General features: G+C 28.6%; 4 protein-coding genes across 7 annotated transcripts in view; 2 read left to right on the top strand and 2 right to left on the bottom strand.

The window, feature by feature from the left end:
• The first annotated feature begins 349 nt into the window (after window positions 1–349).
• LOC123262169 (transmembrane protein 59-like) lies at window positions 350–2969 on the top strand. Of its 2 annotated transcripts, none has more exons than XM_044724291.1 (4): window positions 350–622; window positions 732–846; window positions 956–1239; window positions 2423–2969. In XM_044724291.1, the coding sequence occupies exons 1-4, from the start codon at window positions 455–457 to the stop codon at window positions 2738–2740; spliced, it is 885 nt and encodes a 294-aa protein (XP_044580226.1). In that variant the 5' UTR covers window positions 350–454; the 3' UTR covers window positions 2741–2969. The 2 variants fall into 2 exon arrangements, with proteins under 2 accessions (XP_044580226.1, XP_044580227.1); XM_044724292.1 differs by having other exon boundaries at window positions 354–622; window positions 956–1236.
• A 54-nt stretch (window positions 2970–3023) lies between these two features.
• Window positions 3024–10182, bottom strand: LOC123262165 (general transcriptional corepressor trfA). Of its 2 annotated transcripts, none has more exons than XM_044724286.1 (6): window positions 9816–10182; window positions 6372–7873; window positions 5613–5835; window positions 4970–5079; window positions 4445–4885; window positions 3024–3306 (listed from the first exon to the last, which is right to left on the bottom strand). In XM_044724286.1, the coding sequence occupies exons 2-6, from the start codon at window positions 7671–7673 to the stop codon at window positions 3160–3162; spliced, it is 2223 nt and encodes a 740-aa protein (XP_044580221.1). In that variant the 5' UTR covers window positions 7674–7873; window positions 9816–10182; the 3' UTR covers window positions 3024–3159. The 2 variants fall into 2 exon arrangements, with proteins under 2 accessions (XP_044580221.1, XP_044580222.1); XM_044724287.1 differs by lacking the exon at window positions 9816–10182 and adding an exon at window positions 8149–8605.
• Window positions 10183–10502: 320 nt separating this feature from the next.
• LOC123261067 (dentin sialophosphoprotein-like) lies at window positions 10503–15748 on the bottom strand. Of its 2 annotated transcripts, XM_044722543.1 has the most exons (6): window positions 15388–15748; window positions 14476–15357; window positions 13464–13542; window positions 11981–13403; window positions 10680–10917; window positions 10503–10577 (listed from the first exon to the last, which is right to left on the bottom strand). In XM_044722543.1, exons 1-6 carry the CDS (start codon window positions 15673–15675, stop codon window positions 10506–10508), a joined length of 2982 nt encoding a protein of 993 aa, XP_044578478.1. In that variant the 5' UTR covers window positions 15676–15748; the 3' UTR covers window positions 10503–10505. The 2 variants fall into 2 exon arrangements, with proteins under 2 accessions (XP_044578478.1, XP_044578477.1); XM_044722542.1 differs by having other exon boundaries at window positions 14476–15748.
• A 3407-nt stretch (window positions 15749–19155) lies between these two features.
• Window positions 19156–24569, top strand: part of LOC123261494 (cAMP-specific 3',5'-cyclic phosphodiesterase) — a 131419-nt gene continuing 126005 nt past the window's right edge. Inside the window, exons 1-5 of the mRNA XM_044723101.1 lie at window positions 19156–19256; window positions 19489–19570; window positions 19651–19752; window positions 22395–22674; window positions 24155–24269. Coding sequence (XP_044579036.1) covers window positions 19675–19752; window positions 22395–22674; window positions 24155–24269 — 473 coding nt within the window. The 5' untranslated portion in view covers window positions 19156–19256; window positions 19489–19570; window positions 19651–19674. The remainder of the gene's footprint in view (window positions 19257–19488; window positions 19571–19650; window positions 19753–22394; window positions 22675–24154; window positions 24270–24569) is intronic.

Below are 24569 nucleotides of genomic sequence, written 5' to 3'. Positions count from 1 at the left end.
AACTGATTACTTTCACTTTTATTAACCACCGTCTCCATTATTCAATTACCATGCACATGTAATTAATAAAAATACTTAGTGTTTTTTTGTTACAATATCTGCAAGTCACTGATTGTGCAATAATAAACTTTTAGTCCTCAAAGTTAATATAATATTAGTAATTATTAATAAAAATTTCCAAGAAGAAATGTTAAAAAATACTTAATAAAAAAAAACAAGAATAAAATAAAATAAAAAGTGTAAATATAAAAAAATAAAAGGTTTTTTTAAAAACGTCGCGCTCGTTGATCTGCGCATGAAATCGCATATGTTTTTATAACTAAATATATAAATATATATAGATATGTATGGGTATATATATTGTATGTTTATAGATATAGATGTATACTTATGTATGGATGTAGAATAGTTATTATATGTTTGATGTTTGTACTTCGTAACCAATCTGAGAGATATGACAAATAGTAATAATCTAATTATTTTACTGGGAGTAATTGCCATTAAATTGACACTTGCTGCTGTTATCAATGAAGCTACGCACAAAAAAGACCCATGTGTTGTGCTGTGTGATAAAATACCGGTATCATTTTTTTTGGCAACAGATAAACTGATCAGCGATTCGGTAATTGCAATATTTAATATTACTTATTTTTTACAAGTATTAAATATTTATAATTAATATTTGTTTATTTATATCTTGATATTATTGTTGTAATTATTTTTTATTTTAGGTTGAAGAGACCAAGGAGTGTTGCCAGAGAGGTTGTAGGTTTTTTAATTTAGCTGACTCGCAGCAAGGAATCGAAAAAAATGAATTAAACGACACCAAGGACGCCTGTGAATCATGTAATTTTATTAGCCTTACTTCATTTAATTGTACCTCGTTCATAATAACGACAATTGTTATTATTATTATTATTGTTTAATATGATTGTAATTTTTTTTAATTCTGCAGCATGCTCCGAAGCGTACAAAAATGTCAACGAGAGATTTGCTTGCATTGTCGGGTGCACTTTCATGGCCAAGCAGCGGATTTTCGACCTAGTGTCCATTTTATCTGCAGCTTTGTCTTCCGAAGACGATCTGATTGCTCACCACTTCCTGGTGACGTCCATAGACATGCCGGATAATACTATGAGTGACCCTGGGCTGAAAAAAGAAATTCTTCCGGGATGGTGGGACACCGAGGGCTTTAAATTACCACAGACTTACATTAAATCCGTTCCACAAGAATCAGTAAAATATTTTTTTTATTTATTTTTAATAAGTTCGAAATTTTTGGCAAAAATGTTTTGTTAAAAAAAATTTCATCTTTTATAAAAAATTTCTTTTAATTTTTTTATGAATGACAACATTTTTTATTTCAAATTGCGGCTTTTTGATTGGTCTTAAAAAATAATTAAACATTTATAATTTTTTAATTTATTTTAAATAGGTCCAAGATTTTTGCCAAAAATATTCAATTTTTTACAAGAAATTTCTATTATTTTTTTATAATTAGTTATTTTTATTTTTTGGTAATTGTTAAAATTTTTATTTTTAAATTGAGGCTTTTTTATTGGTCTTTAAAAAAATTATAAAAAAATTTTATATTTTTTTTATTTATTTTAAATAAGTCCAAAATTTTTGTCAAAAATATTAAAAAAAAATTAATTAATTTTTTACAAGAAATTTCTCTTATAATTTTTTATGAATGATAAAATTTTTAATTATTTAAATTTTTATTTTAAAATTGCTGCTTTTTTATTGGTCTTAAAAAAAATTAGACATTTATAATTTTTTAATTTATTTTAAATAGGTTCAAGATTTTTGCCAAAAATATTTTATTAAAAAAATTTAATTTCTTATAATTTTATGAATGATAAAATTTTTGCTAATTATTAAAATTTTTATATTAAAATTGCGGCTTTTTTATTAGTTTAAAAAAAAAATTATACGAGACTTTTTTTTTTATACAATTATGAAAATTAAATTAGCTATCGGATAATTTTTATAATTTTTTTATTGAAAAAAATTATTTTTAAAAAATTTGACATGTAGAAAATTTTAAGTGCAATTTTTAAAAAATATTTTTTTACTTATAATTATTTAAAAAAATAAAAAATAAAATGTCTGCTAATTTTAGTATCATAAATTTAAATTTCAAATAATTTTTTATACGACCAAAATTTCCGTCGTAATATTAAAAATTTAACATTATTAATTATTAATTGTTATTTTAAAATTAAAACAAAAATCCTGGCTCTTTTCTCAGAATTTTTAAAAATTAGTTTTAAGAAGATTTTTTAAAATTAATTTTAATAAAATAATTTTTTAAATTGATTTTAAGAAAGATTTTTTAAAATTAATTTTAATAAAATAATTTTTTTAATTAATTTTAAGATTTTTTAAAATTAATTTTAATAAAATAATTTTTTTTTAGCGAATAGACTACAATTTATCGCCAGACTATTCAGGAGAACCAGATCAATCATATTCATGGCCAGCAACAAATTGGCTACAATGCGCGTCAAAGCATATTGGAATTCCTCGGTGGATCTTGAGCTCCTCTATAATCGTTGGAGTAATAGTGGTAATTTGGATCACGCTGCTTAGCGAAAAGTCAGAGCCTAAAAACAATGCCACTAGTGAAAGCAATAACAATGATGACTTTAGTAAAGTTATACTGATATATCCGGATGAAAAAACGCCACCTGATTACACGGAGTGTGTAAGTGAAGAAAAAAAATTGATAATATAAAATATTATAAATTTGTGTATTAAATTGTAAAAGTTATTATTATTATTACTTATTACTTATTATTAATACGCCGTAAATTTGCTTTTAATTGTTGATGTAAAATTAGTCCTGAAATCAAGTAATATAAATGTTAATTGTATGTAATTAATTGTAAAAGTTTAACTTTTCGTCTTACATGTTTGTTCAATAAATAAATAAAAAATAAATTACCTGTAATGTTTTGATAACATTTTAATTACTATTTTATTACTGCAGAGGTTGAATAATTTATTTTTTAATTCACTTTAATATAAAATTGTCTATATTTAGATCAAATGGTTATATACAAACATAATGTAATAATTAAAAAGTTTAATAACACGATTTTATATTTAACAAATATAAATGTTGAGCGAATTAATTTTTAAAATAAGCAAAAGTTACAACCAATAGAAACGTGTTTCATCCCGACGCATTTGTAATTTCAACACGTGTCGGTAAATCTTAAGAGCTGGACCCAGAAGAAGATCTAGTCCGATTAATACGTCGGATCTTTTCATTAACAACAACGAATGGCCATCTATGTCCTGTAATTTATAAAAATTAAATAAAAAATAAGTAGCAATTTTGCAGTCACTATGTGACTGCCGTGACTTGTGAACTATGAATAAATAAAATCCTGCTTTATTAAATAATGAATTTTGTTAAATTGCACTGTACTTTCTTAACTATTGACGTTTTTAAAGATATAAGCTCATCCCGGTGTTACACTCATCAAGAGCTTTCATTTGAGTACTCACATGCATTTTTGATATATTTTTCATATATACATATATATTTTAAAGATATAAACTCATCCCGATGTTACACTCATCAAGAGATTTCATTTGAGTACCAACATCAATTTTTCATATATTTATATATATATATGTATGTATGAAAAATATATCAAAATGCATGTGGGTACTCAAATGAAAGCTCTAGATGAGTGTAACATCAGGATGAGCTTATATCTTTAAAAATGTCAATAGTTTTCAAGATACCAGGTCATTTCTTAATTATTGACATTTTTTAAGATATAAACTCATTTCGATGTTACATTCATCGAGACCTTTCATTTAAGTACCCACATGGTATTTTTTATATATTTTAAATATATGGTATTTGTAAAATATATAAATATATAAAATATATGAAAAATTGATGTGGGTACTTAAATGAAAGGTCTTGATGAGTATAACATCGGGATGAGCTTATATCTTTAAAAATGCCAATAGTTCACAAAATACAAGATCATTTCTTAATTATTGATATTTTTAAAGATATAAACTCATTTCGATGTTACACTCATCAAGAGCTTTCATTTGAGTACCCACTTACATTTTTGATATATTTTTCATATATACATATATATAATATATATAAATATATGAAAAATTGATGTGGGTACTCAAATGAAAGGTCTCGATGAGTGTAACATCAGGATGAGCTTATATCCTTAAAAATATCAATAGTTTACAAGATACAAAGTCATTTTTTAATTATGTATCTAAAGATAGAGCATTTTAGAATGCAGCCTAAACACTCATCATAATAAATTGACTATCGGTGAGAATAATATGTAACCTTAAAAAGGCACAAATTAAAATCAAGACCTTTGCAATGACACAAAATTCACTAATAATATAGATAAAAGTTAATAAAATAATTAAAAAAAAAAATAACCTGCATGCGAAAAACTTCAGCTTCTTTTGGGAAAAGCCGGGCAAAATACTGATAAACTTGTTCGGAAGTCCAATCAGACGCATCTGGTATATTTGGATCAATAACGGAATCACGTGGCATTGTTTCATCTTCAGCAGGCTCCAAAGATTCTCTAGACGGTGATACCTGTGGACTCAATACTGGAGGTAAAGTAGGGGTTTGTGGAGGCGTTTCTGATCTGGGGGCTGCTGCAGGCGTTGTAATTGAGGCTGTCGGGGTTGTTGATGCGGTAGAATTGGTTGTTAAGGTAGTCGGGGCTGTTGGTGCTGTGGCGGTGACGGTCTTGCTGGGTTGAGGCTTGCATTCGCAGCATTGCCATTTAGAGCCTGACCTTATCACGCGCGGCGTATGACACGAGTAGTGATACGCGTCGTCACACGTGTAGCAGGTCAACAAAGGTCCCTTTGAAATCGTAAAATTACTCAATTAATTATCCATTATAGTAGTTTATGTTTATGGCAGAATAGCAATTAATTTTAGACTTACTATGTCTGACGTTTCACAGCAAACTGTACAACTTTTGCAGCGCTCACATTGCCAGCTGCTTCCTGTTTTAAGAAGCAAGTCGTCGGGGGAATAAATACAACTTGGATGCGCTGAAATTTTTTTTTTTAATTATTAAAAATATTTAGATTAATTTAAATAAACCTAATATTGTAATTGAAAGACTAGATAATTTTTAAAAATTTTTTTAACTATAAATTATGACAAAAAAAAATTTATTTAAAAAATTCAATCTTTAGAAGCGTTAATTAAAAAATTATAATTGCAATTTTTAATAAATAATTTTCTAGACTTTATTTATAAAAAATCAAAAAATTAAAAGTGAATTTTTTTATAAATAATTTTCTAGACTTAATTTATTTATAAAAAATCAAAAAAATTGTAAAATGTCTGCCAATTTTATAATACTGAAATTAGCCGACGTTTTTTATTTTTTTTTTTTATTAAATAAGAACTAAAAAATATTTTTTTTAATTTGCACTCATGATTTTTCAAGTTTTTTACAAATAAAAAATTAAAAAAATTTTTTTTGTAATAATCTTGTCAATTAAAAAAATTCTAGATGCCGACTAACTTAATTTTCATACCAATTTTAATGTCATAATTAAACCCGATAATAAATTACCTCTGACAGTACAATCACGACAAGGAATAAGACTCTCAGCTTTGTCTTTATAACAAAGACTGCATTTTCTTCCAGTTTCTTTGACACTTGGCTTCGAAGAAGTCGAATCCTGGGAATCCTGAGTAGTAACTTGCAAGCTGGCTTTTGTAGCCGCAGTTGCGTATCTTCCTCGCTTGCGTTTTACTACGTTGTTATCCGATGGGTCAAATACTTTCTTGGCTCTCTAAAAATCAAAAATCAATTATCATTAACCATTTAACAGAAAAAAAAAATTATGACTAACATTATAAATTTTTTAATTATTATTTTATAGCAATTACTACAAAAAAAAATTAATAAAAAAATTCCACATGTGAAAATAAAAAAAATTATCATTCTAAATTCTTTAAATAATTTTTTATAAAAATAAAAAAAAATTGATAGTTGTCAGCTGACTAGTATCATAAAAAAATTAGTAAAAATTAAATCGACTAAAATTAAAAAATTTTTATAAGTTTTTTTAATAAAAAAATTATCATTGAAAATTCTTTAAATAATTTTTTTTATTGTAACTAATTTTTTATAAAAAAATTGACAGTTGTCAGCTGACTAGTATAAAAAAATGAATGAAAATTAAATCAGCTATTTAAAAATTTTTCTAAGATTTTAACAAAAAAAGAAAAAAAATATTTTTCGAAAAATTACGTGCAATTTTTAAGTATTTTTATACTTGTAATTTAATTTCTAAAAAAAATTTTATCTAATTATCATAAAAATTACCTTCCGCCTCGCACTGCGAAATCCTCCAACAGGATTCGACAAAGTCGGCGAAGGATTAGCGGAACTTCTCTCAGCCTCAGCTTCCTCATCCTCTTTCTCGCTCAAATTTTCACTGTCCTCCTTCTCTTTCTCCTTAGCCTTCTCCTTAGTACCATTAAACTTGCTCTCGTACTTAATTTCATCAAACTTGATCTCAATATCCATGGAGTCATCAGCTCTAACCATCAAGCGTTGTTTACGCTCAGACTTAGCCGAGCGTTTAAGGTTAGAAGTGATGACCACTTCAGTTTTGGGTTCTTTTTTCTCAGCTGTATCATTCGCCATTGGGATATTATCCTGGGTGCAAAGTACCAGGTCATCCTTGGTACCTGATTCTTCAGGAGAATTCGGTTCTTTCACAGCAACTGCGACTTCAAAACATTGCTCACGCTTGCTGACGACCGTTCCAACACTCCCATTATTATTATTATTATTATTATTATTACTCCCAACAACAAGTCTTGAAGTGTTTATTTTCGGCGTACTAGAGCGTGAGTCAGTAATTAATAAATTATTATTGTCGTAATTGGCATTCATTACTGAATTAGTAGGATTATCACTCCCATTAACATTACTACTGTTGTTACAATTAATAATATTAATATTAATATCGTCACGTGAAAAATTTTTGCCAGCAATTACTCCATTATTGTCCATGTGATTATTAGTAATTAAATTAGCTCGTGGTGGAGGCGACGAAGATGAAGACGATGAAGAAATAGTTGAATTTAACGTCGTATTGCTGGTGTCACTAGTAGCAACTAGAGAGTAATTACCATTGGCTGATCTAATGATATTACCGCTTGCGACTTCTTTGTTCAGAAAATCCTCGACCATTTTACGCGAGGTCGGGTTGGAGATTCCGTCTAGCAGATGTTCAATCAGCCGGAACGGAGGAACTCCTTGGTCTAAGTAGTCAGGCTCCTCGATCACCAGCTCAGCAACTGCTCCAGCGACTGAAGCAGAGCTCAGTTTGTCCTTGACGAATCCTTCGGGTCTGTTCTTGTACAGCTGGAGTCTGGACCACTTGGACGCATTGCGGTACGAGGTGTTGCCTTTGTAGTCCACCTGGATCACCTTCTCAGCCTCGATCAGACGGTGAAGATCTGCTATGGTGTCCCTCGCGTCGACACAAAATTTTCTCAGTAAATAATTGCAAATACGGTCGGCGTCTGGACGCGCTTTTCGGCGACGTAATTGGTCAATTGCTTCCAAAATTTGCTCTTCGTAAAGAATTTGAGCTTCTACTCTGTGCTGCTGCATATTAGATTTTTTTTTTCTTTTATATTATTTTTTAATTATGTGTTATTTCTCTCGGTTAATTTTTTTTATTTTATTTTTGTGTTTTTTTTTTTTTTTTTTTTTTTTTTTTTTAAATTTAGTATCAATCGCGGGTATCAAGATGTCGCCGTTTCTTCATCGGTGTTTTACTCGCCGGTTTATTTTCTCTATTTTTTTTTATTCTGTTAATGAAAAAAAAAATTTTCAGTTAATATTTTAATTACTGTAAATAAATATATAAAAATTAATTAAATAAAAAAAAGGATAAAGAATGAAATAAAAAAAAAATTATTGTACTAAATAAAATTTTTAAAAATATATTTATAGAAAAACGTCAAGGCTAACACGAGTAAATGACCAAATCGAAACTTAGACACCGTTTTTTAATAATTAAAATAAAAGGAAACTAGAGCGAAAGAAAAATAATAAATACATTGAATTAAATACTTAAACTTACATAGATAATAGCTGAAAAACAATTACACGTGGAGTAACCTAATGCACTAGGGCGTATACGCGTCTTACAATAAAATATTAATGACAGAATTAAAAGAATAACTTGCGCGCTTACCCAGCTAACACATACACGCTTATAATTTCACCTATGAATTTATAAGTAAGATATGTGCTTTAGCTACCACACTGTATTATATTGCAAAGTGCGATGAGTTTGTCAGCAAGCAGTTATATAGCAGCTGAATAAAAAAAATGCCTTGTTCTTAGTCGAGAGCGAAATCCTAACTGAATAAAATTTAGTGAGCACAGCGCCAATTTACACACCAATATCTCTTTTTATATGTTTTATATGGCTATATGTATATTGATATGTCACTGTGTGTGCAAGCGGCCCGGGCGCGTACGCGTATGCAACATGCAATTACAACTTTATACAAATGTTATTATGATATTAAAGTTAGCTGTCACTTGACCATTTTTTAATTTTTACAAAAAAATTTTTACCGAAAAATTGTCTTTAAAAAATTAAGTTTTTAATTTATTTAAATTTCTAAATGTCAATTTTTTATACAGTAAATTATTTATTAGAAAAATTATTGAAGTTATTAAATATCTGCTAAAATAATTTTTATACAAATGTTACACGCATTGTATGCACATATTATTATTATTATGACACTAAAGTTGACAGAAATTTTATTAGAATTTTATAGCAATTAAATTATTATTATTTATTGATTGATTATTATTATTTTATTTAAAAAAAAATTTAATTAAAAACTCCACATGTAAAAATTAGTGAAAAATTCGCCGAGATCTAAAAATTTTTGATTTTTTTTTATTAAAAAATTATTACAAAAAAATTTTTCATTTGTTAAAAACTTCAAAAACTATCAGTGCAATTTTTTAATTGTAATTTAATAAATTAAGCAAAATAAAAAAATCAAAAATGTCGGCTCACTTTATTATTATAAAAATTAATAAAAATTATGGCTGAAAATTTTATGAATATTAAGTTAGCCGACATTCAACAATTTTTTATTTTTTTTATTAATTAAAAATTAGAATTAACAAACTATAAAAAATTCCACGTATAATTTTTAAAATTTTCTACATGTAGAAATTTTTGTTTTAATTTTTAAAAAATTATTTTTCAACAAAATAAATTATAAAAATTTTTAAATGTCGGCTAACTTAATTTTCATAAAATTTTTAGAAGCATTTTTTTATTGTAATTGATTTTAAAAAAAAATTTTTAAAATTGACAGCTGACGGCTAACTTCAGTATTGTTTATTGTTAATATATAATAATAATAATAATAATAATGATAACAAATGCACGTAATGCGATGATATGATGTAAAAAGTAAAACTGTAAAACTACCCTTGATAAAAATGTCGATAACGTGCTCGGTTGCTGACTAACTAATTTTTTTTTTAACTTATACAATTTTTTTTTTAAGGAAATACTTTTTTTTTCGCTGATGAAGAGGATTGATGCAGAAGTTGAGTATGTGCGCGCTGATGAGTAATTTTTACTTGCGCGTAGTTTTAGTTTGAGAGCGAATAAAATGAACGTTGGTCAGAAACTTAAAGTTGGAAATTTATTTTAAATTAAATAACTAGGTTAGATAATAAATAAAATAAATAATAATGGAAAATACTTACTTAATTAATAATATTAACAATGACGTTTGTATGATCGATAATAATCTTGAACAATCACACGTGCGCTAGTAAAGCTTTTACAATGTGGGCGCTCCGGGCGCGGTTTCTCTTTCTCTCTCTTTTTGTGGATAGTCACTTTAACGACTTATTATGTATGTGTATATAATATGAGTAACAATAATATTTAATAAAGTTTTGATTTTTGCTTATTGTAGTTTTATAAATTTTTTAACTCTCTAGAAATTTCTGAATTTTTTTGGATTATTGGTTGTAATAAAATAAAATTAACGCTTAGATAGTAATGAGTTGTAAGTACTTGTACGGCAACAAAAACTATGACTGTAACCCGCCGCAAAGATCTTACGGGATTGCGAACGAAGGTAGTTCGGAAAATTGCCGCGTTGGGTTTATAAATGAAAATAGTGAGGCGCTGTTTGAGATTCTTCTGCGCAAGCGCTTGGAAATTGCACTGCGCATAATTGTATATTGAGCGCGCGCATAGACGCGTCTTATTTTCTCCGAACAGCTGATTGTTATTTTGAATTTTATCTCCCGCCAAAATGTTAAATTTAGTAAAAAAGATTTTTTTTTTTATTAAATACATTTTTAAAAAATTATAAAAAATTTAAATTAATTAATTAAGTAAATTGATAATACTTTGATTAAAAATATAAAAATAATTTTTTAAGTTTATTTTAATAATTTATTTTCCTTCTCGGGAAATCTGAAGCTTCCGGTGCGACGCAGAACAAATTTAGAAGCCTGAAAAAAATTTTATTATTATTATTATTATTATTATTATTATTATTATTATTATTCATGACATTCTTGTACTAGGTCAGTTTAATAATTTAATCAACTTACTAAATTAATCGGCTTTACTTTAGCAACTGGAGTATTTTGTTCGGTTAAAACACCGGGTGTTTTTTTCGAGCTCTCGCTCTTTGATAAATCTTGTTTCACAGGTTCTGAACGACGAGAATGTCCAGGTTTATTGATCGGCTGTGACGATAAGCTCAGCCGGTGAGAAACTTCTTTTATTTTATTTACTCTTGGAGATGATTTAGGAGTCGTAGGTGAAGATATTTTTTTAACTAGAGAACTGTAAATAAAAAAAAAAAATTATTTAATTAAAAACTAGCGACCTTGCAGTCACTATGTGACTGCTATGACTTGTGAACTATAAATAAATAAAATTTTGCTTTATTAAATAATGACTTTTGTTAAATTGCACTGTACTTTTTTAACTATTGACATTTTTAAAGATATAAGCTCATCGCGATGTTACACTCATCAAGAGCTTTCATTTGAGTACCCACATGCATTTTTATATATTTTTCATATATACATATATATAAATATATAAAATATATGAAAAATTGATGTGGGTACTCAAATGAAAGGTCTTGATGAGTATAACATCGGGATGAGTTTATATCTTTAAAAATGTCAATATTTCATAAGATATTTGTTAAATTGCACTGTACTTTCTTAACTATTGATATTTTTAAAGATATAAGCTCATCTCGATGTTACACTCATCAAGAGCTTTCATTTGAGTACCCACATGCATTTTGATATATTTGTCATATAAACATATATATAATATGTATAAATATATGAAAAATTGATGTGGGTACTCAAATGAAAGGTCTTGATGAGTGTAATGTCGGGGTGAGTTAATGTCTTTAAAAATGTCACTATTTCACAAGATATTATTTAAATTGCACTGTAATTTCTTAAATATTGATCTTTTTAAAGATATAAGCTCATTCCGATGTTAAACTCATCAAGAGCTTTCATTTGAGTACCCACATGCATTTTGATATATTCTTCATATATACATATATATAATATATATAAATATATGAAAAATTGATGTGGGTACTCAAATGAAAGGTCTTGATGAGTGTAACATCAGAATGAGCTTATATCTTTAAAAATGTCAATAGCTCACGAGATACAAGGTCATTTATTAATTATGTATCTAGAAATAGAGCAATTTCGAATGCAGCCTAAAAACTTATCATCATAAATCGACTATTGGTGAGAATGATATGAAACTTTCAAAAGGCACAACTCCAGGTTAATACACCGGCCACAAAATTTTTCTTATTCTCTTAATAATATAGATAATTAAATAAATAATAAAAAATAACTTTTACCGTTCAAGAGAATTATTTTTATTTTGAATCCGGGGACTGGCTCCTGGAGTAACTCGAGGACTAGACCCTCTGGGAGTCTTGGGAGTGACCATCGGAGTCTTGGGAGTAACCGGCGAAATACTGCAAGAAGGTCTCGGACTTTTAGGAACCGGCAAACTGGAGCGGGTATTCTTATAACCCCCTTCTGGAGTGGAAGCAGCCAGAGGTTTAGTCTTGGGAGGTTTCTTCAGGCAGTCTAGAACCTCCTCTCCAGTATTTGGAGTGCTGGTTTTACCAATGGAAGCGCGGGAAGACTTCGGAGGAGTCGTCGGAGCAACGCGCTTCCCCAGCGAAGTGCGTCGGTGCATATTACCCAGAGGAATCACCGCTTTCAGCGGACCCTTCTTCGGAACTTCAAGGGCTTGCTCTGGCTTTTTGCGTAGTTTACTTTTACCAATCACCGGGACAGGTTTAATTTTAACAGCAGCTTCTTGCTGAACTTGTTGATGGGATTTAGTTACTTGGTACGCGGATGACGACAGCCGGGATTTAATTTCTTTGTTAGGACTGTCAGCACGTACGCTACGGCCAGCCGAGCTAGATCTGCGCGAACTACCCGTATAAGGTATCTGCGTCATCGAGGTCCGTCTTTTTAATCCGAATGATTTTTTAGTCGGGCTGTCCACACTTCTGCGGGCAAGAGATGACACCGAGCGGCTTAACTCCGAATTTTTCATCGGAGACACACGTGCTGTTTTTACTGGCGAGGTTGCTGGAGTTTTTTCGCTCGACACAATGCTGCTAAACACGCTGTTAAGTTTTTTTAGTAATAATTTAGGCTGTCCCACATTTTCTGACAGTAATTTTTCAAGCGACTCTTGTATACCCGCTATTAATTTTAAAGTACTGCTATTTTGACTTTTGTCTTTTGAATCTGATGAATTTATACTGTCTGTCTTTGAAATATTTTCTTTTAAGGTTTCATGAGTGAAATCGCTGGCTGTAACGACGCTTGTATCTTCATAATTTTTATCTTTATTTGAAGAACTTGATGTGCTTGAATTCATAAAAATTTCCAATAAATCGGCGTTACTCTGACATTTAACTCCTAACATTTTCTCAAGATTTTTCAGCAATTCAATAGCCTGCGGATTATTTTCAGCTTTTATTAATTTCTTTAAATCCATCAGCAGACTGGCAGCTGCTGGCTTATTCTCAGCGTCGATTAGTTCCTTCTCCAACTCACGTACCACGTCGACAGAGCTGTTGTCGTTACTCTTAAGAAGTGATTGCGATGAGGACTGTACTTTATCAACGGAATTAAATCCCGTACTGTTCGAGGTATCTGAGGATAACTCAATCAAGTTTTCTACTCGTACTTCATTATCCGTTAATACCTCATTATCGCTAGGAATTCTCGAAGGTAATTCATCACTATCGCTCGCTGAAATTTAATAATATAATTTAGTGAATAGTGAGATAAATTTTTCGATAAATTACTTACACTTGTGTGACTTGGTAAGCATTTCTTCAAGCTTATCTGCTATTAATCTCGCATCATTTGTCCTTTCCCAATGTTCATCCTGCAATGATATAAATATATTAATAAAATTATTAAATTAATTTTTCAAATAATTACTAGCAACCTGGCAGTAACTGTGTGACTGCCGTAACTTGTGAACTATATGTAAATAAAATTTTGCTTTATTAAATAATGAATTTTGTTAAATTGCACTGTACTTTTTTAACTATTGAAGTTTTTAAAGATATAAGCTCATTCCGATGTTACACTCATCAAGAGCTTTCATTTGAGTACTCACATGACATTTTTTATATATTTTATATATATGGTATTTGTGAAATATATAAATATACAAAATATATGAAAAAGTGATGTGGGTACTCAAATGAAAGGTCTCGATGAGTGTAACATCGGGATGAGCTTATATCTTTAAAAATGTCAATAGTTCATAAGATACGAGGTCATTTCTTAAATATTGACGTTTTTGAAGATATAAGCTCATTTCGATGTTACACTCATCAAGAGCTTTTATTTAAGTACCCACATGGTATTTTTTATATATTTTATATATATGGTATTTGTGAAATATATAAATATATAAAATATATGAAAAATTGATGTGGGTACTCAAATGAAAGGTCTCGATAAGTGTAATATCGGAATGAGCTTATATCTTTAAAAATGTCAATGTTTTACAAGATACGAGGTCTTTTCTTAGCTAATAAAGTTTTTAAAGATATAAGCTCATCCCGATGTTACACTCATCAAGAGCTTCTATTTGAGTACCCACATGGTATTTTTTATATATTTTATATATATGGTATTTGTGAAATATATAAATATACAAAATATATGAAAAAGTGATGTGGGTACTCAAATGAAAGGTCTCGATGAGTGTAACATCGGGATGAGCTTATATCTTCAAAAATGTCAATAGTTCCCAAGATACAAGGTCAATTCTTAATTATGTATCTAGAGATAGAGCAATACTTACAATAAATACAGAATCTGAAGTAATATTATGATTAACAACAATTGCTTCGGGATCAGAAACTGAACCAGTTTCATTTCTTTCCAAAGACTTTGACTTTAGCAAACTAAGTTTCGCTTTCAAGTCAGAAATCTCAGCGAAAGACGTCGAGAGTCTTGAATTTATTGATTTTTTTACAGTATCATTTTCTATAAGTGATTTACTGGCGATAAAAGCTTGGTTTATTTTATTAAAGGTATCACTAGCAGACCCACCCGATGCCGAACTGAATTTCCTTATGAAAGAAATATCAGATATTGTATCACGACTTGAATTAAGAAACCCGTTGTTCAGCGGGTCGAGTAAAGTATCTCTAGAAGCAAGCTCAAGCTCTTGAAGACTTTTATCCAATCCAGCACCCGTCGCCGAGTAAGACCTGGAAGACTTAGAGTAGTGTGGAGAGACGTGACATCCTTGAGACAACGACCGCTGTTGATGGTACCCTTCATTTTTCCTAGCAGCCTCAGCTTGTTTGAGTCCTTGCCGGACACAAGAGGCGAGCCGCTGGGCAGCTATAGATTTTATTGGACAATCATCCGAGTTGGTCCCAGACAAGCTGTCGTTAAGCGTCGACTGGTTTAAGATCGACTGGGATAATTCAAAGTTGGACGATTCAAAGTCGCTGGCCAGCCGCTTTAAATACCTCTCGGTGCTCGGTCGCCCCGTGACCGAAGAGTCCAGCAGAAAACTGTCATTCAGGCACGACTGGTCCAGGATCGAGAGCTCGTGGAACTCCGGAGTAGGTGGCTTCACTGAAATCGCCGGGTTTTTTGATTTAGTCACACTAGATTTGGGGACTGAAGTGACCGATGGAGTGACAAAACCATCAGCTGTTTTATTTAGCTTGGCTTGATGATACTGGAACGATCCTGACTGATCCCCGGTTGACCTACATGACTTCTTGGTGCTGTTCATTGACTTTTCCCAGACTATCTCAAAAGGGTCTTGGGATTTACTGACAAACTCGCTCGTTTTACGCAGCGCAGAGTCGAATGGATTGTCATCCAAGTTACCACAAGCTTCTAAATTGATTATTGGATTATTTATATGCTTAGATTCACCTGGGTTGCCCTTATCATCCGGTAAAGGGATCAGCGGTGACGTAAGTTTAGGAGGTTTTATTTTTTTGTCCTCTGGACTGGTAAGATCTATCAAATCACTCATTTTTTAGTTTTTTTTCTTGATTTTTAATGTCAGAAATTATTTATTATTTATTAATTTAAAAGAAATAATAATTTTATTATTATTATTGTTGTTGTTGTTATAGACCGTTTAAAATTATTAACACCTGATTGGCTGACATCTAAAAATAAAATAACCTGTTACAATAATTTATTTCCACTGAAAATAATTAATTAATTTTTGATTTTTTACTTACGGGTAATTAATAATTCACTGCATGATTGGGTTATAAAACAGCTGATTAATGAACACTAAATAATTAACTATTAATCTGTAAATTGTGTTTGTATGTACATAGAGAAATTTTTAACGGCAGGTAAAATGCCAAAAAAAAACGTCAACACTTTTTTTGCCGGCCATGACCGCGCATAGCGCCATCTTGCGGAGGAGAATATTTTAAATTGAAGAAACAATATGGCGAGTACACGCTCATCGGGTAGATCTTAATTGACTGACAATTGAAATAAAAGGGTTGTATGTCGGACTAAATATCAATTAACACCGAATCCTTGGTGTAATTTTATTACTTTTAATAGAAAAAAAAGTTCAGTACTAAAAATATAAATAATAATAAAGTAAGACGATATTTTTTTTTTTGCTTCATTTATTAAATATATTTACTTATTAAATATATTCATTTATTAAATATATTAAATATTTATTAAATTATGAAAATTAATTTAGCATATGTTAAATAATTTTAAGAATTTTATAACAAATAAATTATGGCAAGAAAAATTAGAAAAAAAAATTGACATGTAGAAATTTTAAAAAATTAATTAATGCAATTTTTTAAAAATAATTTTTTGGAACAAATTTTTTTGTTAAATAAAATTAAGAAATTGTTAAGTGACAGCTAACTTTTATTTCATTATTAAATTATAACTAAAAAATATTTTTTAAAAATTGCACTTATAGTTATGAGAATAAAATTAGCAGATTAATTTAAAAAATTTTTTTAACAAATAAATTGTGGCAAAAATAAATGAGAAAAAAACTGACATAGAAATTTTAAATGCAATTTTTTAAAAATAATTTTTCAGAAAAGATTTATTTATTGAATAAAATTAAAAAATTATCAAGTGACTGCTTTTAATGTTATTTTATAGTTTTTCAAATTTTTTACAAATAAATTTTTCTTATATTTTGTTGTAATAATATTTTTAAATTAAACAAAAAATTTCTCTGTTGCAAAATAGAAAAAAAAAAAACGTATCCACGATAACGATAATTGAAAAAAATTCGATACATGGAGTTAAAGTTTTTTTATTTTAACTTTTTATATCATCGAATGTCAGCATAAAGCGAAAATGGAAAAATATCTAATTGAAAACGCAGAGGTAAAAATAAACTTCGATTATATGGGGATAATTTACTAGCTCGTAAAAACAGACGATCAACAAATTAGTTAGTTTTTTTTCTTTATCAGTAAAAAAAGCCATCCCTATAATGCGTAGATCAGCCAATCGGATTCTTATGCTCATAGCTGACGGTAGAATCCGCGTAGGCGCAGAGCAAAAAAAAACATCTTTACTCTGACTGTAACTCTCCTCTACACTCGTTTTTTCTTACACTCCCTGTGTCTTGTTACTTATGTATTTTTATTTTATGTATTTTATCTATATATTGAGAAAAACAAATATCCTTCGAGTATTAAAGTGCAACAGGCTGCTTTTGATATAGGATATTTTTTTTATCATTATAATTCACAAAAAATGACATTATTATAATTATTATTTATCCATGTATTTTTTATTTCAAGATTGATCGATGAAGGATGAAGGACAGAGTAAGAGACAGAGGAAAGAGACACTTTCCAAAGTATAAGGATAATTATATTATTTTTTACTGTTTACCGATCGCTGGAATTCGCACCACACATACAAGGTCACGCGTCACCCATTGGTAGCTGTAGTTGGTTGTTATAGGACACGCTGTCAGTTTCAGCTTTCAGTATCGCTTTGGTCTCTCCAACGTGCGTGTCTCTGCACCCTTCTGTACATCAGCTTACTCGTGCTTTCTTGTGTAATGGACATCGAACATACCCGATTGCATTTAATTAATAAGTGGGGTGAAATTAGCCGAGTGCCACTTGCAAATTTTAAATTCTTTCTACACAGTTTAAATTTAATTACTTTTATGTAATAGTTCTTTTAATTAATTTTAAGTTTCTTAACAATAGGCCGAGGTCTTCCATTGTTTTATTAAATTGTATGAAAATTAAGTTAGCCGACATTTACAAATTTTTACAATTTTTTTTTATTGAAAAAATAATTACAAAAAAATAACAAAAAAATTTCACTTGCAAGAAACTTTAAAAACTGTAAGTGCAATTTTAAAAAAATGTTTTTTTGTTCTAATTTAATTATTAAAAAAAAATCAAAAAATTAAAAACGTCGGCTAACTTTAGTATTATTTCAATTGTAGTTATTTTATTTTAATTATTATTATTTTTTTATTATTGTGAATCATAAAAAAAAATTAATGAAAATTAATTTAGCAGATATTTAATCAATTTTAAAATTTTTTTATGATAAAGTTAGACATTTTTGATTTTTTTATTTCGCTTAATTTATTAATTTATAACTAAAAAATATTTTTTTTAAATTGCACTAGTTTTTGAAGTTTTTATCAAATGAAAACATTTTTTTTTATTTTTTTGTAATTGATAAAATAAATCATAAAAATTTTTAGATGTCGGCTAACTTTATTTTATAATAATAAAGTTAGCCGACATTTTTGATTTTTTTATTTTGCTTAATTTATTAAATTATAACTAAAAAATTGCACTTATAGTTTTTGAAGTTTTTAACAAATGAAAAAAATTTTTTTACTTTTTTTGTAATTATTCTTTAATATAAAAAATCATAAAATTTTTTAGATGTCGGCTAACTTTATTTTTATCTTTATTTTAATATTTTTGTTAACAAATAAATTATGGCAAAAAAAATTAGAAAAAAATAGACACGTAAAAATTAAAAAAAATAAAAAATTGGTCAGGTGACAGTTTAATGTCATAAAAAATTATGAGATTGAAGTTAGCAGTCCCTTAATAATTTTTTAATTTTTTTTAACAAACAAATTTGTTCCTGAAAATAATTTGTAAAAATTGAATTTTTTAATTTTTTAAATTTCTACATGTTTTTTTTTATTCATTTTTTCTCCCATAATTTATTTGCTAAAAAAATTAATGATGATAAATTTAGTAGATATTTAATAATTTTTTTTACAAATAAATTATGGCGAAAAAAAAATATAAAAAAATTGACATGTAGAAATTTAAAAAAAATAAAAAATGCAATTTTTTAAAAATAATTTTTTTGTTAAAAAAAATTAAAAAATTCTTTAGTGATTGCAAATTTTAATGTTAAAAAAAATGATTAAAATTTAATAAATATCTGGTAAATTAATTTTCATAAAAAAGTTTTGTTTGCGCTAGAATAATTTTTGGTTTAATTTTAGACTAGAGCTAGCGGATAGACATGGATTTGAATCAACAAGTTGCTGATATCTATGCAAATATTTTCCGCGGTGTTACAATAATAAAGTTTAAATAAAAACCAGTGAGTATGAAGCTTTTTATTATTATTAAATTATCTGCCCTTGATAGACGTTATAAAAGGAAAATAATGAAATATTGACAGCAGAGTGGAGTAAGGAAAATATATAACAAAGTATTTTTCCGTTTAATGTTTTCATTTATATGAAAAACATTAAGTGTGTGGTGTGTTGCGTTAAAAGCATCCTCGGGAATTAATAAAAGAGGGTTAAGGTTTTTTTTTATTATTTTTTTAGTCCGGGTTTGATCATTATGGAGAGTGCTGATAAAAAAGGAGGTTTTAATTCCCTGGAATAATTCCTGGACAATAACTTCAAAGTAATAGCTTCAACAAGTAACTCTTTATATTAATTTAATTTAATTTTTTTTGTTCCTTATTACTAATTTATTTTCATCAGTGAGGAAACAATTGAGTGACGTCAATGCAAATTTGCGCGCAAATAGTTGCATGGGCATGGGACTACTTAATGATAGGCAGAACTCCGTACTCCGTTCAGAATGTAAGTTAATAATATTAAGTTTGTTATTTCGTTAGTGGTTATATAATTGTATCATTATATGTCGATATAATAGTTGCACAATAGACTAGATGGGTTCTCCTTTACGTGGTTGTTACTTAAGGTGTAGGTACTTTGCTATTGAAGTCCTAAGGCGAATTATGTCAAGTTATTTTCAGACTTGCGTGACATTAAAATGTCAACAGGTAAACTCGAAAAAAAAAGATTAATACAATGTATCGAAAAAATAGTCGGGAAAAAAATAAAGGCCAGTCACGTTAGAACTCTAGAACTTTTCAACCGTTCGCTTTTATATAAAGTCATTTGTAAAATGTATAATAAGAATTAACAACCTTGCAGTCACTATTAATTATTAAATAATGAATTTTGTTAAATTGCACTGTATTTTTTTAACTATTGAAGTTTTTAAAGTTATAAGCTCATCCCGATGTTACACTCATCAAGAGCTTTCATTTGAATACCCACATGCATTTTTGATATATTTTTCATATATACATATATATGATATATATCATATATATATATATATATATCATATATATATATATATATATATATATATATATATATATATATATATATATATATATATATATATATATATATATAAATATATGAAAAATTGATGTGGGTACTTAAATGAAAGGTCTCGATGAGTGTAATGTCGGAGTGAGCTTATATCATTAAAAATGTTAATAGTTCACAAGATACGAGGTGATTTCTTAATTATTGACATTTTTTAAGATATAAGCTCATCTCAATGTTACACTCATCAAGAGCTTTCATTTAAGTACTCACATGTATTTTTATATATTTTTCATATATTCATATAGAAATATATATATTCATATATAAATATATGAAAAATTGATGTGGGTACTCAAATGAAAGGTCTCGATGAGTGTAATGTCAGAAGGAGCTTATATCTTTAAAAATATCATTAGTTAACAAGATAGCAATATCAGTTCTTAATTATTGACGTTTTCAAAGATACACGGAAAAAAGTAAACTGTAATATTCACTCGGATTCCGGTTAATTTTTATAGTTTTAAACAGTAAAGCGGACATCGGGGTGGCAAAAATATAAATATTACAGAACTTAATGTAGAAAGTATAAAAGCCACAATTTATAATTTAATATCCAAAATAAGTAATTAGTATAGCTGTCACTATAGTAAATAACGACTCTTTCATCTTGAAAAATTACAGTTTCAAACAGTAAAAATTGCCATTTCAATATATAGTCCATATTATGAAGAGAAAGGGAACTCAGATGAAAGAGAAGGGGGTCTCACTCTGAGAGAATTTAACATTTGAAACAGTATAAATTATACTTTTAAAATATACATTTTACCAGTCCAAGCAAGTCAATAATTACAGTTTGATTTTTAGCATTGCGTTTAAAATTTACTATTTTACTTTGTAAATATTGACGTTGCTTGTATTAGAAATTTACTAATTTTATTTTATACTTTTTACATATCATTGCGATCATTTTTTAGGTACGAAATGATAAATATCAAAGTCTGAATTGTTAATTATTATACTTTAACATTTTAGACATATACATAGCGAATATTACTGTTTGAAATAGTATTTTCTTCCATGTAAAGAGTAAATTGTAATGTTTAAATTGTAAATATTATAAAGTGAATAGTAAAATCACGATTTTACTGTTTGAAATGGTAATTTTTAGCAGTTGATCATTACTTATTATAAATCGACTGTTATTTATTACAGTTTACTTTTTTCCGTGTATAAGCTCATCTCGATGTTACACTCATCAAGAGCTTTCATTTGAGTACCCACATTGCATTTTTTATATATTTTACATATATGGTATTTGTGAATTATATAAATATATAAAATATATGAAAAATTGATGTGGGTACTCAAATGAAAGGTCTCGATGAGTGTAACATCGGGATGAGCTTATATCTTTAAAAATATCAATATTTCACAAGATAAATGATCATTTCTTAATTATGTATCTAGAGATAGATCATTTTCAATGCAGCCTAAATATTTATCATAATAAATTGACTGAAACCTTTGAAAGGCACAAATTCAAGTCAAGACCTTTGCAATGACACTAAAAAAACCGATTTTATCATATGATTATCCTGAAAATAAAATTTTTCTTATTCTCTTAATAACATAGATTATATAAATTTTGTCAAGGTATTTTTAGTTAACAAAAACCGAGCGGAGGGTATTGAATAAAGGTGAACGATAACTTGGTGATATTGTAAAAGTTTTAATGAATTTATTAATTGAAAGTTGATAGAAATGTTTCGGGTTTAAATTATCAGGGGTTGTAGTTTAGTGTAGCGAGTGTTCTTAAGCAGATAAAAAAAAAAGTAATTACGTCTTTTATATTTATTGAGTTTCTGTAGACTAACGACGGAGGGACCAGTTGGTTCAATGTTGGGATAAGTAATTGAATTAACTTCTCTTCTAGTGTCAATATCCAAGTAAATAGACCCGAGTTCTATAACTATTACTTTTAGAGTAAATTTCCGAAGTAATTGTCCGTAAACAAAAAATCGATATAAATTATTTATTAATAGCATTGAAAAGTAAATATCAATAATGTTTATTTGTTTTATCACTTATTTTGACAGCCAATCCAATTACACGTGACTGATGATAAAAAAAAACCGGAGGTCTCGGATGGTAAAGACATGATGAAGGATACTTCAGCTACGACAGCAACCAACACCGCTACAAAGGAAACTAGTGAAGTGGATAGAGGGAAAAATAAAAAAGACATGGGTCCCTGGCGACTTCCAACCCCGACCTCGATGATATCGAGCCAAGGAAATCCGTTGACTCCTATCAGCTCTCCTCAATATTTATCTCCCAACGTGTTCCAAGGGCGCAACTCCCTTTGTTCCGTCCATGGTAAGTGCTTATTGCTAATATAATTACTGTCGAACTTACCAACACTTATGAGTACTGCAACTGACCTTTGACAAAATTTTGATAAAAATTTTTATTAACTTGTAGTCATACTTCTTCAAAATAACGTAGTGGTCATACTGGGTCTAGTTGACCCCATGGGAAAAAATTGTTGCTACTTGCATTTTTTTCAATATTTTCATTCGAGCCATACATGAGAGTAATTCTTAACACTTCCGTTGAATAACTCAATCGTTCTTAAATTTTTTTTTAATTGTTTAATTATAAAAAAAATGCAAGAAAGCAAAATTTTTCGAAATAGCTGACCCCACAAAAAAAAAAACGTTTGCACACTTCAAAATCTAGTGAAGCACTTCAAACAATAATAAATGGTATTACACAGAAAAAAAATGTTCTTGAATCAAGTATATATTTTTGAAGAGCTCAATATTCTTGGTTTGAGTAGAAAAATTCTTGATTTAAGAACATCTTTCTTGATTTAAGGAAATTTTACTTAATTCAAGAATTTTTCGTCTTGATTCAAGACAATTATCCTCTTTAAAATTATATTCTTGGTTCAAGAGTTTTTCTCTTGAATCAAGTTAATTTTTTTTCTGTGTACAGATACCATTTTTAATGATATCTTCAAAGCAAGAGCAACTCAAAAATTGCCTGGGATCATCTATACCCACACGGAAAAAATTAAACTGTAATAAATAACAGTCGATTTATAATAAGTAATGATCAGCTGCTAAAAATTACCATTTCAAACAGTAAAATCGTGATTTTACTATTCACTTTATAATATTTACCATTTAAACGTTACAATTTACTCTTTACACGGAAGAAAATACTATTTCAAACAGTAATATTCGCTATGTATATGTCTAAAATGTTAAAGTATAATAATTAATAATTTTGACTTTGATATTTATCATTTCGTATCTAAAAAATAATCTTATAATATGTAAAAAGTATAAATAAAGTTAGTAAATTTCTAATACAAGCAACGTCAATATTTACAAAGTAAAATGGTAAATTTTAAATGCAGCGCTAAAAATCAAACTGTAATTATTGATTTGCTTGGACTGGTAAAATGTATATTTTAAAAGTATAATTTTTACTGTTTCAAATGTTAAATTCTCCCAGAGTGGGACCCCCTTCTTTTTCATCTGAATTCCCCTTCTCTTCATAATATGGACTATATATTGAAATGGCAATTTTTACTGTTTGAAACTGTAATTTTTTAAGATGAAACAGTCGTTATTTACTATAGTGACAGCTACTAATCACTTATTTTGGATATTAAATTATAAATTGTGTCTTTTATACTTTCTACATTAAGTTCTGTAATATTTATATTTTTGCCACCCCGATGTCCGCTGTACTGTTTAAAACTATAAAAATTAACCGGAATCCGAGTGAATATTACAGTTTAATTTTTTCCGTGCATAATGACCACAACGGGTTAAATATTTTTCAGACTACAATCTCAGAAGAAGAAGACCGATGACTCTGAAGATTGGACCCAGGCTGGTTCCTCACAAAAGCACCTCAGCACCAACGAGCACCACGGACGGCGAGTGGCCAGCACATAGGTGAGTTTTTTGATTTAAATTTAAAAACATCCCGGTAGAGATAAGGAGCTTTTATGATTATCCGCGAGCTTTTTTATCAACGAGCGCTATTAGCAATGTCAGTACAGGCGGCTGGTAATGTAGAAGTGGATGAGCTTGAAAGCTCTGGGGTGAATTGAAGGTAAGTGATGATATTTAGGAAAACATTATAATGATAACTGATGTGGAGGGCAAGCAGGATTCCCCCGGGTGTATTACCAAGAGATTTAGCAGTAAGTTTGTTTATAAGCTTAGCCGAGCTTTCAACAGCCTGCTCTGGGA

Source organism: Cotesia glomerata, linkage group LG3 (assembly GCF_020080835.1).
Source record: "Cotesia glomerata isolate CgM1 linkage group LG3, MPM_Cglom_v2.3, whole genome shotgun sequence".
NCBI classification, from domain to species: Eukaryota; Metazoa; Arthropoda; class Insecta; order Hymenoptera; family Braconidae; genus Cotesia; species Cotesia glomerata.
Note: the sequence above shows the minus strand (reverse complement) of the source record. Positions and strands in the feature narration are given on the sequence as shown.